Genomic DNA, 12,729 nt, shown 5'->3' with positions numbered 1-12,729 from the left:
CGGCACTGGAAACGCGGACAAGTCAACATAGCAGGCAATGCCCAGAAGGCGGCTTCAGTTCTAAAAATAAATCAGGTAAAAAAAAAAAAAAAAAAAAAAAAAACGCCTTGGTTATAAAGAGGAAATGACAACTTTCAAACATTAAATGTTTGCTTATTTTGTTCCTGGACAAATCCAGGAACAAAATCATGCGTTCCTTGGCAATCTCAATCACTTCCTCTAAATCATAGCTTGCTGATTTTTTTTGTATCTAGAGAAAAGGCTACTTTCTAAAGTAGCCCTTTAATCATTACTGTACAATTGAATATGTGAATGAACTAAAGGTGGCTGCAGCCATCTCCCCGGGGAAGATGCACTAACTTCCCTCCCAGAGGAAGAACGCCGGTCCTTCCTGCTCTCTGCCCTTAGAGTGTGAGGCCGGAGTTTATCACGTGCGTGTGTGTTTCCAAGTAACACCAAGTATGACACCGTTAAGCCACGTAGGAAGTTCTGCAAAGCACCGAACACCTGCGCACATGCCCTGGGGTGGTGGTAATCGCCCAGTCCTCTGATGGACTTTCCAGCCGGGGCTTACAGGTAGCCTGCCGTTGTTTACAATAACTTGTGACAACTTTCAGCTCATATAGTTGTTTAACTTTGCAAATGAAATTTTAAAGCACCCAGAATGTTTCTCGTCCTTAATTATATAGTCCATTGTGAGAAGAACGAGGGGAGAATTGGTTACATGTCCATCGCTAGTGTTATTTTCCATGTCACCACCAGCTAGCGTCACGGCAGCCACCTTCTCGTCCTCTTCTTCCTGTGCCCTTGGTCCCGCACACGTCACTGGGCGTCTAGTGAGGGAGGATACTGTGTGAATAGGACAGTGTCCTTTTACCAAAGAACCTTCATTCTAGAAGCAAAAAGGTGTGAAATACGACAGCAGTTCAAGTCCTCGGGGACTGGTAGTTAACCACACGTGATAAATAAGTTCCCAAGTCATCAACAAGATTTTTCCAACCTGAACGTCCCCGTGTGTAAGCGTGCCCTCATGGATTTATCCTCTGAGACGCTGCAGCACAGCGTGGACGCTGCTGCAGAGAGCGCTCCTGTGGCCAGGTCTGTGTGCGTCCAGCTTTATCTCCTACGAGTGCATCCTGAGGGCGGAGTGGGGTTTTAGGATTTAAGGTTAGATCCGGTTTTAAGGCTTTTGACACGGATTGCCAAATTGTCCTGCAGAAGGAGCATACCGATTTATGATCCAGCCGGCAGTGTGTTTCTGTTTCTCTGGGTCAAGGTGCTGGAGTCATTCTTGAAAATCTTTGCCAGCTAGATAGGTTTTTAACTGTTTTTAGATTTTTAGATATGTTTTTAGATTACTGATGATGTTGAGTATTTTTTTTCTCTGAGTTTTTGTCTCCATACTGGTTCTTCTTTGTCATTTCTCACTAATTGTTGTTTGATTTGCGTGCTCTTTATATGTTGGTCTTTGTCTCTACTATACGCTGCCAACCTTGCTGTCACCATTATTTGCCTTTTATGTGAGGGGATTTCTTTTTTAATCAATACTTTCTTCTCTGGTTTCTACCTCTCATGATATGTTTGGAAAGACATTCCCAACTCTAAGAATGTATTTTTAAATATACTGTCCTAGATTTTATTCTGATAGTTTACAACGATGAGTGAATTGAATAAGAACAAAACAAGAGAGTGAAGGGTTGTGGATCAGGCTGTAGTGCTTGTGGCCCGCTTTGAATGCCGTGTCCGCCCCCGTGCTGTCCTCGTTAATAGATTTCTGTACCGGGGATCTCAGAACTGGGCGTGGTCTGCCCCGAAGTGTTTTCCATGGTCGTTTCCCTTGGCGAGTGTCACCCAGGCTTGGGGGTGCGGAGCCTGTGTGATGGCCCTGTGTGCTCTGTCCCCAGACCAGCCTGGCGCACAGACTTGTGACGCGAGAAGGCTCGGTGGGCCCGCTGCCCCTGTACACGTCGCCATCCCTGCCCAACATCACGCTGGGACTTCCCGCCACCGGCCCCTCCGCGGTAAGCGGGCGCCCACGGGTCTGGGTGGCGGTGGTGCGGGGCGGCCAGCCCAGGCCCCTGACCCCGGGGGCCCGGTTGTGCCTCTCCAGGGGGCGGCCAGCCAGCAGGAGGCCGAGAGACTGGCCCTCCCGGCCCTCCAGCAACGCATCTCCCTCTTCCCGGGCACCCACCTCACCCCCTACCTGGGCAGCGCACCCCTGGAGCGCGACTCGGGGGCGGCTCCCAGCTCCCTCCTGCAGCACGTGGTCCTCCTGGAGCAGCCGCCCGCGCAGACACCCCTCGTCGCAGGTGAGCACGCTGCGGGCCGCGTCAGGCCGTCGTGGGCTCCCCGGGAGGGCCGGCGGGGTGGCTTGTCCCCCCACCCCCCAGAACTTCTGGACTTGCCCATCACATGCCAGGCTGCGGCCGGATAGGCCGAGTCCACTTGCAGAGCCAGGTGCACGGAAGCGGGAGCGTGAGCCGCACCTTCTGGTAATTTCCCCGCGAGCAGGCTCTGGCGGCCCCTCTGATGGGTCCGCCCTCTGGGTCGTCGGACACGTGATGGAAGCCCAGGGTTGGCTCTGGTGGGGCAGCGGGTTTCTATTAGCAGTAACATTTTTGTTAATGTGCCCCATCCAAGGGGTGGTTATATTTAGAAAAAAATAGGAGATTTGCCATGAAATTTGCCTAGCAACAGCAGAGTAGAAGTGTTACTTTCCGAGTGACGGAGTGCGTGGGGCTCGCCGTGGAACGGGGGGGCCCTGCCGTAGGGTCATCACCCCAGGTCCAGGCACCATCCAGCGGGATGTTCAGCTTCCTCCCTGGGTTTTACAGGGGCCTACTGAGCCCTGAGTATCACTGGGGCGGCCCTGACCTCACTCCCTCCTCAGCTGTTAGGTGCCCTGGTTGTGGTGGTGACTCTTGGTCTTTTATCGTTTTTAACCTTCAACCTCGCTCTCTCCCTTACCTCCCCGCTGGCCTGTCGGTCCTTCCTGGGGGTCTCGTGGGCCCTTCCCCACCCCCTCCCTGATCCTGGGATCTCTGGAGTCACCCGACACTCGTAGGAAGGCCCGGGAAGCCCTGCCGGGGTCCAGAGCTGTGCCAGCGTGGCCATCCACGTTGAAACTGAAAGCTAACAGCAGAGGGAAAGATTTGACTCATCCGATGCTCACGTGGCCGTTGGCTGTGGGGCAGTAGGAACGTGGAACCCTCCGTCAGCGCAGGAAGCTCCGTCGGACAGCTCCGGCGTGGCGCGGAGCCCCAGCTCTGAGCGTGGAGGCGGCCGCGCGGGCCTCCCTCTCTCCTCCCACGCAGCACGCGGGATGCCGCTCACTCAGCACTGGCAAGGCCCACACGGCGCCTGCTGGACCCACCGCCCTTTTCTCGGAGCCCTTTCTCTGCATCAAGCCCCGCTCAGGTGCCCCCCGGCCCTCTGTGCAGGCAGTTTCTGGGCTTCCATCCCCCCGGAGAACAGACGCTGGGCTTTCCTACGACCTTGCCGCCCCCCACGGTGTTTGAGGCTGCAAGGTACACAGTAGACGTTTCTGCGATGGAGCCGTATGCCAGGAGGGCTGTCTGAGCACCGTCAGGAAGCGTCATTGCAGGTTTGCCTCTGGCAGGTTCCCTGAGGTTCCCCCGTGGTCGGCCCACAGACCTGCCTGCTCGCCGCTGGTCACAGACAGACAGTGTCAGCTACAACCGCATCGTTTCACAAACACTCAGAAGCAGGTCCCTGTGGGAGGGGCAGCCCGGGCCCTCCCCCCACCCGACCCAGCCGGCCTCCGCAGGCAGCTGGTCCCCCAGGACAGACTTTGATCCCAATTTACTGGGCCCTCGTGCTTGAAAGTTTTACAACATATGCTGAAAACCACCTGCTTTTGAGTCATCATCAGAAACCCTTGTTACTGATCTAAGGCGTCGTCTTCAGGTTCTGAACCGGAAACTACCTGCCAGCTGATGGGTTTGCTACTGGAAGGTCAGGATGTCACTACACTTGTCCCCGAGCGTGGTCGCCCCTCAGTTTTACCCTCCAGAGGCACGAGAGTCAAATTTGGGGTGAGTGGGATGGGGTGAGAGGTCAGGAGTGGAGGCAGAACAAAACCGGGGTCCAGCCCGAGAGGCCCGCACCCCGGGCAGCTCCGTGCCAGACCCAAGCGTCGCCGGCGTCAGGGTGTGTAAGGCCTCTCCACCGTCAGCTCACACCCACGCCCCTGCGGGAACCGCGGCCTGTGTCCTCTGGGAGGCGTCGCCCAGTGAAGGCAGGTGTCTGCGCCGTCGTCGAGCTACTGGAGGCCCAGATCAGAGGGAGGGGAGCCCTGGAGAACCCGCCGCAGCAGCAGGAAGCGGAATCCTAGCCTCGCCGGCCCACTTGAGCTCCTTGTTCCTGAGCCTGCGTGCGACCGGACGTCAGATCTCCGTGGAATTAGTATTCCCTCCTCTAGAAGCGAGAGAAGCTTCTCTGCGGGATATGATGTGGGGTCGGCCCCGATGACCCCAGCGCAGGGCTCTGCTGTCCCATCACCTGTTACACCCTCATCCTTGGGGGTCCACAGGAGCTTTAAAAACAACAAGGGATGTTTTCCAAGAAGGGACCTTTTCAGTAACTAAGTAGCCTTTTAATCCCATACATGCAGTGTTGTGTGGCTGGCGTCCTTATCTCCTCCATGAAATGGTTTAACCCCCCACGATACCTACATAAACAGTCGATGAATTCTGAAAGACCTCTACGATGATGCCGTTCTTTTTTTAAAAACTTTTCTAGAAAGCTGGGGAGAGAATGATTCTATGCTATCTCTTAATACAGTTTGAGTTATTCACTTTAATTTAGTAGCCAAGCAAACAATAAAGTTTAAGATAACTTACCTTTCCAGAAAACTACTGGTTTGGTTAAAAAGAGATGGTGGCTTAGGGAGCTGTGGTTGATTAACTTTTTGAAAAGGTAACAAGGGACAGTTTTGCTAGGGTTGAGGGGTTTTTTTTTCTGTTGGCACAAAGTAGTATTTTTAATTCAGAAATAGCCCCCACGAAGGAACCAGGAAAAGACTGAGAGTACGTACCCACCGGGGGTCTCAGGCTTGACTAAACATGGCGACACAGCCCCGCTGGCTTTGGAGACCCTGGGGGAGGGCAGGAGCCACCCACCTGTCAGCAGGGCCACCTCGGGCAGGTGCCCCGTCGCAGGAGCCAGCCTCTCTGGGCAGCCGAGAGCTGGCGCGTCAGTTTACCTGCTGTTTCTCCTGGTCAGACACCCTGATCTTGGGTCATAGGCTGCCTGAGTGATGTTTAGATGTTGTTCAGGTGCCAGGGAACAGACACTCAGGTGGCCTGGGATGGGTTTGTTACGCCTTTTTGTCCATGGAACCGGGGAAAAATGGTAAACTATCTAAACCAACAATTTGTAAAAGAAAAAAATACTGGGACTTCCCTGGTGGCGCAGTGGTTAAGAATCTGCCTGCCAATGCAGGGGACACGGGTTCGAGCCCTGGTCCGGGAAGATCCCACATGCCACGGAGCAACTAAGCCCGTGCGCCACAACTACTAAAGCCCGCGTGCCCTAGAGCCCATGCTCTGCAACAAGAGAAGCCACCGCAGTGAGAAGCCCGTGCACTGCAACAAAGAGTAGCCCCCACTCGCCGCAACTAGAGAAAGCCCGCGCGCAGCAACAAAGACCCAACGCAGCCAAAAATAAAGAAAGAAAGAAAAATCAATCAAAACTCACTTTTAAAAAAATACTGATGGTTGGAATACAAAGGAATACAGGAGGAAAAGGAGGAAAAACGTTTACCTTCCTGGGTTTTGCATGAAGAGGTTGCATTTTAAAACAAGATTCAAACAGATTCAAACAAGACCCTGTCCCGTCCATGTAGATTCTTAATTTAAAAACTTAGTCCAGGCACGGGTGCGCCCGAGCTGCCCTTTTCCTATGCAGCTGGTAGCCAAAACTTTCCGGAAATGCATAGAAAGCGATTTGGGCAACGTGCATCAGTTCTTAAAGTGTTACTGCCCTCTTGGTGTATAGAGTCTGTGCTTTAAGAGAACTTTAAGACGGTTTGGTCCCTAGGGACCACTGATCCTCACACCCTGGTTCCGTGGGCTGTCGAGGAGGAGACTGCTCTTCCAGGACGCTCTGGAGCCACCGGGACCCTGGACCCTCCCTCAGCCAGGCCTGGGCCCCTCTGAGGGCGTTCGTGCCGGGGCTACTCTCGTTCACGGCCTGGACCTGGGTGTCTGGGGACCAGATGATGGAAGGCCTCTGCCTTGAAGCCCAGGCTTAGAGCAGGCCTGGCGGGCTGCAGGGAGGCGGTGCTGGGCCGGCCGGCCTCCGTCAGTCACTCAACGGCCCTCTCCCCTCCCCTCTGCTCTCCTCCCCTCTACTGCCTCTCCCCCCTGTGTTCTCTTCAGACCGCTACCTTGCAGGCCTGGGAGCGCTGCCCCTGCACGCGCAGCCCCTGGTGGGGGCGGAGCGCGTGTCCCCGTCGGTGCACAAGCTGCGGCAGCACCGCCCGCTGGGCCGCACGCAGTCGGCGCCGCTGCCCCAGAGCGCGCAGGCGCTGCAGCACCTGGTGGTCCAGCAGCAGCACCAGCAGTTCCTGGAGAAGCACAAGCTGCACCTCAGCAAGGTGAGGCCCGGGCTGCGTGGGCGGCGGGCCTGGGGGCGTGGCTACGGCCGGAGCGGGCTGTGCGCGTGGAGCGTCTCTTTCCTGGGGGTTCATTCTACTTGCCCCGCGTGGTCCTCTGGGGTCTCTCTCTTTTTGTTTTTTTTTTGTTTTTTTTTGCGGTCCGCGGGCCTCTCACTGTTGTGGCCTCTCCCGTTGCGGAGCACAGGCTCCGGACGCGCAGGCGCAGCGGCCACGGCTCACGGGCCCAGCCGCTCCGCGGCACGTGGGATCTTCCCGGACCGGGGCACGAACCCGCGTCCCCCGCATCGGCAGGCGGACTCTCAACCACTGCGCCACCGGGGAAGCCCTGGGGTCTCTTAAGGGCACTTAACCCTCTTAAGCACACCCGCAGAGGAGAGTCCCCGGCGGAGGCACAGGGCCCCCAAATCACGGGTTCCGAGCCCCTTGGCACTCGTGCCCTGCCCGCCTGTTGCAGCAGCCTCGTCGGCAGGGCTCCCGCCCAGAGGTCTGTATGCCTCCAAGGTCTGGACGGTCACTCCCGGCCCCCTTTCAACAGGAAGCAGCAGCAAGGTTAGCGTGGCCCCACCGGTTATGCAAACAGAGGAGCGGCAGTTCTGAGGGGCTTGTTTCAAACGCTCACATTCGAAGTGAGGCCTCTTTCTGTCAGAGCAGGAGACGAGCCACTTGGGAACGTGACCCGGCGGTTCCTCCGAAGGTTAAACACGGAGCGACCGCGTTGCCTAGCAGCTCGGGGCGTCTGTCCGGGAGAACTGAGGGCGGGGGCCCGGCCACGAGCACCCACAGCAGCGCTGCTCCGGACGGGTGGGCAGGCGGCAGCCCCCGTGCCCACCGCGCGGCGCGAGCTCAGCAGAGCGTGGCTTGTCCGTACGATGGGACGTTGCTCAGCGACAGAGAGGAAAGAAGCGCTGACACAGGCCACACGTGGGTAAACCCCGAAAACGTGGTGCTGAGCGAAAAAGACCAGGCACAAAAGACTAAACACATGGTGCGTGGGTCCATTCACGTGAAACGTCCAGAACAGGCAGATCCACAGGCAGGAAGTAGCTTGGTGGCCACCAGGGGCTGGGGGTGCGACGTTTCTTCCTGAGAGCGTGGAAGCGTTCTAAAAGCAGGTTATGGTGATGGTTGCATAACTCTGTAAATATACTAAAAACCACTGTGTTATACAATTTAAAGGGCGTGACTTTTATGCTATATGAATTACATCTCAGTAAAGCTGTTAGAAAAAATAAGAGGTTGAGGTGATAGGAGGCAACTTTCGGGATTTTCTGAAGGCAACGTGAGAACGCTGGCGGATTGGGGGCAGCGAGGCCTGATTATGGGCGTGTCTCCTTCCCGTGAAAGCTCACGCGTCATTTCCCCTTTTTGGGTGGGTCACCTGTGCTCCGCTTGTCAGATGCGCTTAGGCCTCTGTCTGCTTCCCTGGGGGATGGGTCAGGGAGGGGAGGGGCCTAGGGACGAGGGAAGGGTCATGTGTCGAGGTGCCTGGCAGGCGAGGTGCCCGGCAGGTGGGACGTGCCCGGCAGGTGCAAGGTGGAGCGGGGAGGAGGGACCCCGCCGTCCCCAGGGATGAGGCCAGACGCCCACGGCAGGCCAGGCCCCGGCCCCTGCTGCCCACCAGGCGCTGGGACACAGGCTCACCAGCCCCGCCCCAGAGCCCCCTTGGCTGCGCGGGCTTTCCGACCAGACAGCACAGGGCGGTGCCAGGAGTAGGAGGGGCCACCGAAGCCAGCCCCCCACTCAGACAGGAAAGGCGCCTGATCGGGGTGGGCGAGCGGGGGCACCGCCAAGTGTCAAAGCGTCAAAGGCACTTCACGTCACCTTCCTAATAGCGACCAGCTTCCTAATTGTACTACGTCATTAACTGAGTGACGGGTAGGCCGTCTTAGGAAGACAGGAAGCACCTCTTCACGTGTGGCGCATCCTTCACAGAGTGATCTAGAAGCTGGCTGAGGCCCTGGATTTTGTTCCGTGATTGACTTGCCATCGCGAGTGACGGTTGACCGAAGTGTTTGCACGCTGTTCTCCTGGGCTGCGCAGGGAGCTGACGGTGCTAGTACCGCCGGCGCTGACATTTCCGCCCTTCGTCTCGGGGGCTCGTGCCCCGACGGCCCCGGCCAGCTCCCTGCGGCCCCGGCCAGCGTGCACCGGCATCGCGGCCATTCCTCGCGGGCTTCACTGCGTGTTCTGCCTCCGTGGTGAATATGAAACCTGGGCCTCGTTTGTTTGGGTGTCTAAGGGTGAGTGTGTCCAATGACCTTTAAATACCGGCCTGCTCGCCAGTCAGGTTTGGGCCCTGAACTCTAGTCTGACTTTTAGAAGCTTCTAGTTATGAACATGGGTTACGTCCGTCCTCCTTTAATTGATGAGAGGCTGCTGCCAAGATCCCAGAGGCCTTTGGGAGACAAAGAGCCGATCCACTTGTCTCGTCTGCTGCTGCACCACCGCCGACGTTTCCGCTGTCGCACTCGCCCGCCGCGAGCCTCGCCGCCTCTCACGGAGCCAGATCTGCCGAGCGACCAGCCCGGCCTGTGGCCTCCCAGCTGCGTTTCACAGACGGACAGGGAGAGAAACAGACCTCTGTCGGTGGCCATGGCCCCAGGAGACTGGCTGCACGCGCACCGGTGTCACTGCTGAGAGAAGAGCCCTGGCGGGTGTGTGGCAGGCCCCTCGGCATCCCAGGGAGGCCGCCACGTGGGGACACAGCCCCCCCGCCCCCAGTGTGGGGTTTCCGCCCCCTGAGAGGTGCCGCTTCCTGCCAGGCCCTGCCAGGACGGGCTGCAGGGACGGGGGTTATGCCCCTGGGATCCCTGACAGTGACGCTGCAGGGGGAAGGGAGGGGACACTGCTCACCCAGGCCGACCTGGGAGGCGAGGGCGGGTATGCCCAGGCTGGGGGCAGGAGCCCCGCCACACGGGACGGAGGACACACGTGGACACGTCCGAGGCTTTGCACATCCAGCCCGTGAACGCTTATGCCCGTCGTTCACGGAGAGGAGTAGGACACAGCCCACAGACCTCGCAGTGACGTCCACAGGCAACGCGTTCACACCACCCCAACCCCTGATGGCCCGGCTCCACGCCGACGGACACGCGGCCGACCCGGGGCCCCCCGCGGGGGGGCGCCCACATCTCTCCTGAGGGGACGGCCCTCCTCCACCTCCAGGGCACTTTACAGAGCATGTGGACTCTCCCGAGACGTCAGCCCCGTACGGGACACCCGAAGACAAGTTTTCACCTGTAGCTGGACCCAGATCAGACCGAAAAGGCCACGAGTGGCTTTATTGGAACAACAGAGGAAACAAATACAGGTCAGTAGGACCACACACAGTTACCAAGTTCACACCCAACACACAGTGGGTACGGGTTCCGAATTCATCTGTAGGACACAGCAGATAGAGCAGATACGGTTGCTAAGCCCCTCGCTCAAAGGTCCGCGGTGGACGGTTTCCCCGGGGCTCTGGGGACAGCGTCGTGCTGACACGTCTGCCGTCTGGGTCCGGCGGCTCGACAGCCCGCGGTAGGTCAGCAGCAGGACAGACGGCCTCTGCCTCTGTTTCCATGGCCCGCCGTCTGTTGATGTCCCGGCGAAGGGCATGTGGAGAGTCTTAACGCTGCTCTCGAAACTGTCCTGTCGTTTTGGAGTTGAAAGGAAAGTGCTGGAAGAAAGCAAGGACTGAGCTTCTGTCCACTGAGCGCACCTTCCCGTGGCTGCTCTCCTTTTCTCCTCGGTGATCACGTTCTCAGCTTCGTCACAACCCGGTTTCCTCCTGGACGACGGGGACCCTCTACCCTTCGGTCGCTGCTCCCGGGGCCTCCACCTCCCCTGCGTCCCCGGATGTTCTTACCCACTCGGAGGCCGCCTGCCGTAGGGCCTGGAGGAGGCCTGGCATCCTCAGGACCAGGCGCACCTTCCGGGTGACCCCCCTGCAGGCCACCCTTGGGCCACGGCGCTGCAGGCTCCCTCCCGACAGTGACCTTGCTTCTCCAAGTCCCCTGCGGGGGCCCCGCCCTCCCCTCGGCCTCCCCTGCGGGAGCCTGTCTCCTGCTCTCTCTGTCCACGTGGCCTCCCCACCTCCCCCGAAGTACCTGCTCCCAGGCCCTCAGCCACCCGGGCTCCCTCCGCGAGCCTGGCCTGGAGCCTCTGTGCTCCCCGCTTCCATTTTCCCCGTGCCCAGCCCTCCCCTCCCTGCGCCAGGACCCACCTCTCTGCTGACCTTCGGCCCCCTGCTGGCTGAGCCCCCAAGGGTCATTTCCCTGCAGGCAGTCCCCTGACCCTCTGGGATCTTTCCACGGAGCGGAGAGGAGGTTGCCACCCGCTCTGAGAAAGCACTTGCCTCCTGGACCTTCATCTGGAGGGTGAAGTCCACGGTGTTGGGAGCCCCCGCCCCACGCCCTCCCCCTGCTGTCCCCGCGTCCCTCTCCCTGACCTCCACCCCTCTGTCCATTGTTGCCAATTCTTTCTCACCCTTGCCCTCCAGCGCGTCGCAAGGGGCCTCGGCCGCTGCCATATCCATCCTGGCCGCTGTCCCCCCTTCCTGTTTCCCTCCCTATCCCTCTGTCGTGGCGTTCTCTCACCGGGTCTGTTCCCCAGCCACCTTCTCAGGTCCCACGCTCAGTAAACCTCCCACAAACGCCACCCTGTTACCTATCAGACTCTGCGCCAGGCCCTGGGGGACAGCAGAGACGAGAGAGCTTTGACCCCGTGGGTCCTAAAGCCGAGGCTTATAATGCCATTTGCTGAGGTTTCGAGGCCCTGCGGACATGCCGGGGCCCGGGAGAGGCCCAGCGCCCTCTTCGGCAGAGATGGGTCCTCCCTGCCTCAACCCACCCCCAGTCGAGGGGCAGGTAGGGGTCACAGTCTGGCCCCGAGCGGACTCTGTCCAGGCACGAAGCTCATTGTGGGGCCTCGCGGACTCCAGGTGCGCGGGAAGCAGATGGGATTGACACGTCTCAAAATCATCAGAAACAGACTTTCAAAACACTTTTTTTTTTCTTTTTTTTTTTTTGATGAGCCACTGTGAGACATCTGTCGAAGCACCTGTATGTAAGGTTGGCGGATTGTTTACTCGAAATAGAGATTTGAGCCTGTCTGCCAGCCGGCAGCCTCCCGCCCCGGCTTTCTCTCCTCTCACACCCCCTCGCCCTCTGCTGAAGCGGCGCTGACCTGCTCCCGGAGCTCTGGCCGCCTCGTTCCGGCTGGACTGGAGCTTTCTGATGAGAAGCTGCCACGGGCAGATGTAAAGAAAGGGCCTGGGGTCCCCATGGCTTGGCTTTCATAGGTTGCCTTCCTTTACAGTGTTCATTACAAACAACGTAAGGGGTGATCCCATGAAATAAATCCCTAGCCCAATCAAAACTCTGTTTTCTCAGCAAAGGAAGGCAGGTGCTGAGGAGGGCATCTGGAGCTCAGTCTTCCTCTGGGGCTGGGCCCTGGTACCCGCCGGGTACAGCTGACCCCTGGCTGCTTACAAGCTAACAGGACGCCAGCACTGGCACGTGTCCCGAGTCCATCCCTCATGGGCCAGGCTTCACTGCATCGGGGTGTGGGTGAGGGCCCAGGCGGCTCTGTAGGGACTTTTAAAAATACAAACGCCCAGGACGAGAAAACATTAGGCTTCCTTGAAGACCTCGGTTTCCTTCTAGAAACAGAGTTAGGAGTGGTGGCAAGATTCGTTCTCCTCTGCGGGGCAGATCTCTCGCACGGCAGGGACTTAAACGGGCTCTCGAGAGCTCCGCGTCTCCTTAAAGCCCCGACACCAGTCCTATCTGCCCCATTGACTCCTTTCCCACAGCGAATGGACAGATCATGCATGGAGAGCGACCTTCAGACTTGGGGCTTTGAAATTTGGGGCATGTTCTTCCATGGTTTACAGGAAGTCAAGCAGCTCAGTTACCCTACCGCAGGGATGTGCACCTGCTGGTCCTCCGCAGGCCAGGCCCTTGCTCTCTCGCGGCCCCCAGGGTGCCTTCCTGCTGGCCTTGGTCACCTTCCACCTTGACCCTCTCACTCCCTGGACGTCTCATTCGCTTATCCAGTCGTTCAGGTGAACGTTTAATGAATAATTACCATGTGCCCCGTGGATAAGT

At 58.3% G+C, this 12,729-nt stretch overlaps 1 protein-coding gene across 15 annotated transcripts in view; it reads left to right on the top strand.

The window, feature by feature from the left end:
• HDAC4 (histone deacetylase 4) overlaps window positions 1-12,729 on the top strand; it is a 289,653-nt gene that overhangs the window by 220,797 nt on the left and 56,127 nt on the right. For all 15 annotated transcript variants that reach the window (XM_059054872.2, XM_059054871.2, XM_067027304.1 and 12 more), the window contains 3 exons: window positions 1,905-2,021; window positions 2,111-2,309; window positions 6,402-6,619. In XM_059054872.2, coding sequence (XP_058910855.1) covers window positions 1,905-2,021; window positions 2,111-2,309; window positions 6,402-6,619 — 534 coding nt within the window. The remainder of the gene's footprint in view (window positions 1-1,904; window positions 2,022-2,110; window positions 2,310-6,401; window positions 6,620-12,729) is intronic.

The sequence above is a fragment of the Kogia breviceps genome, chromosome 2, assembly GCF_026419965.1.
Source record: "Kogia breviceps isolate mKogBre1 chromosome 2, mKogBre1 haplotype 1, whole genome shotgun sequence".
In the NCBI taxonomy this organism is placed as follows: domain Eukaryota; kingdom Metazoa; phylum Chordata; class Mammalia; order Artiodactyla; family Physeteridae; genus Kogia; species Kogia breviceps.
This window is presented reverse-complemented; position numbering and strand designations above follow the sequence as displayed.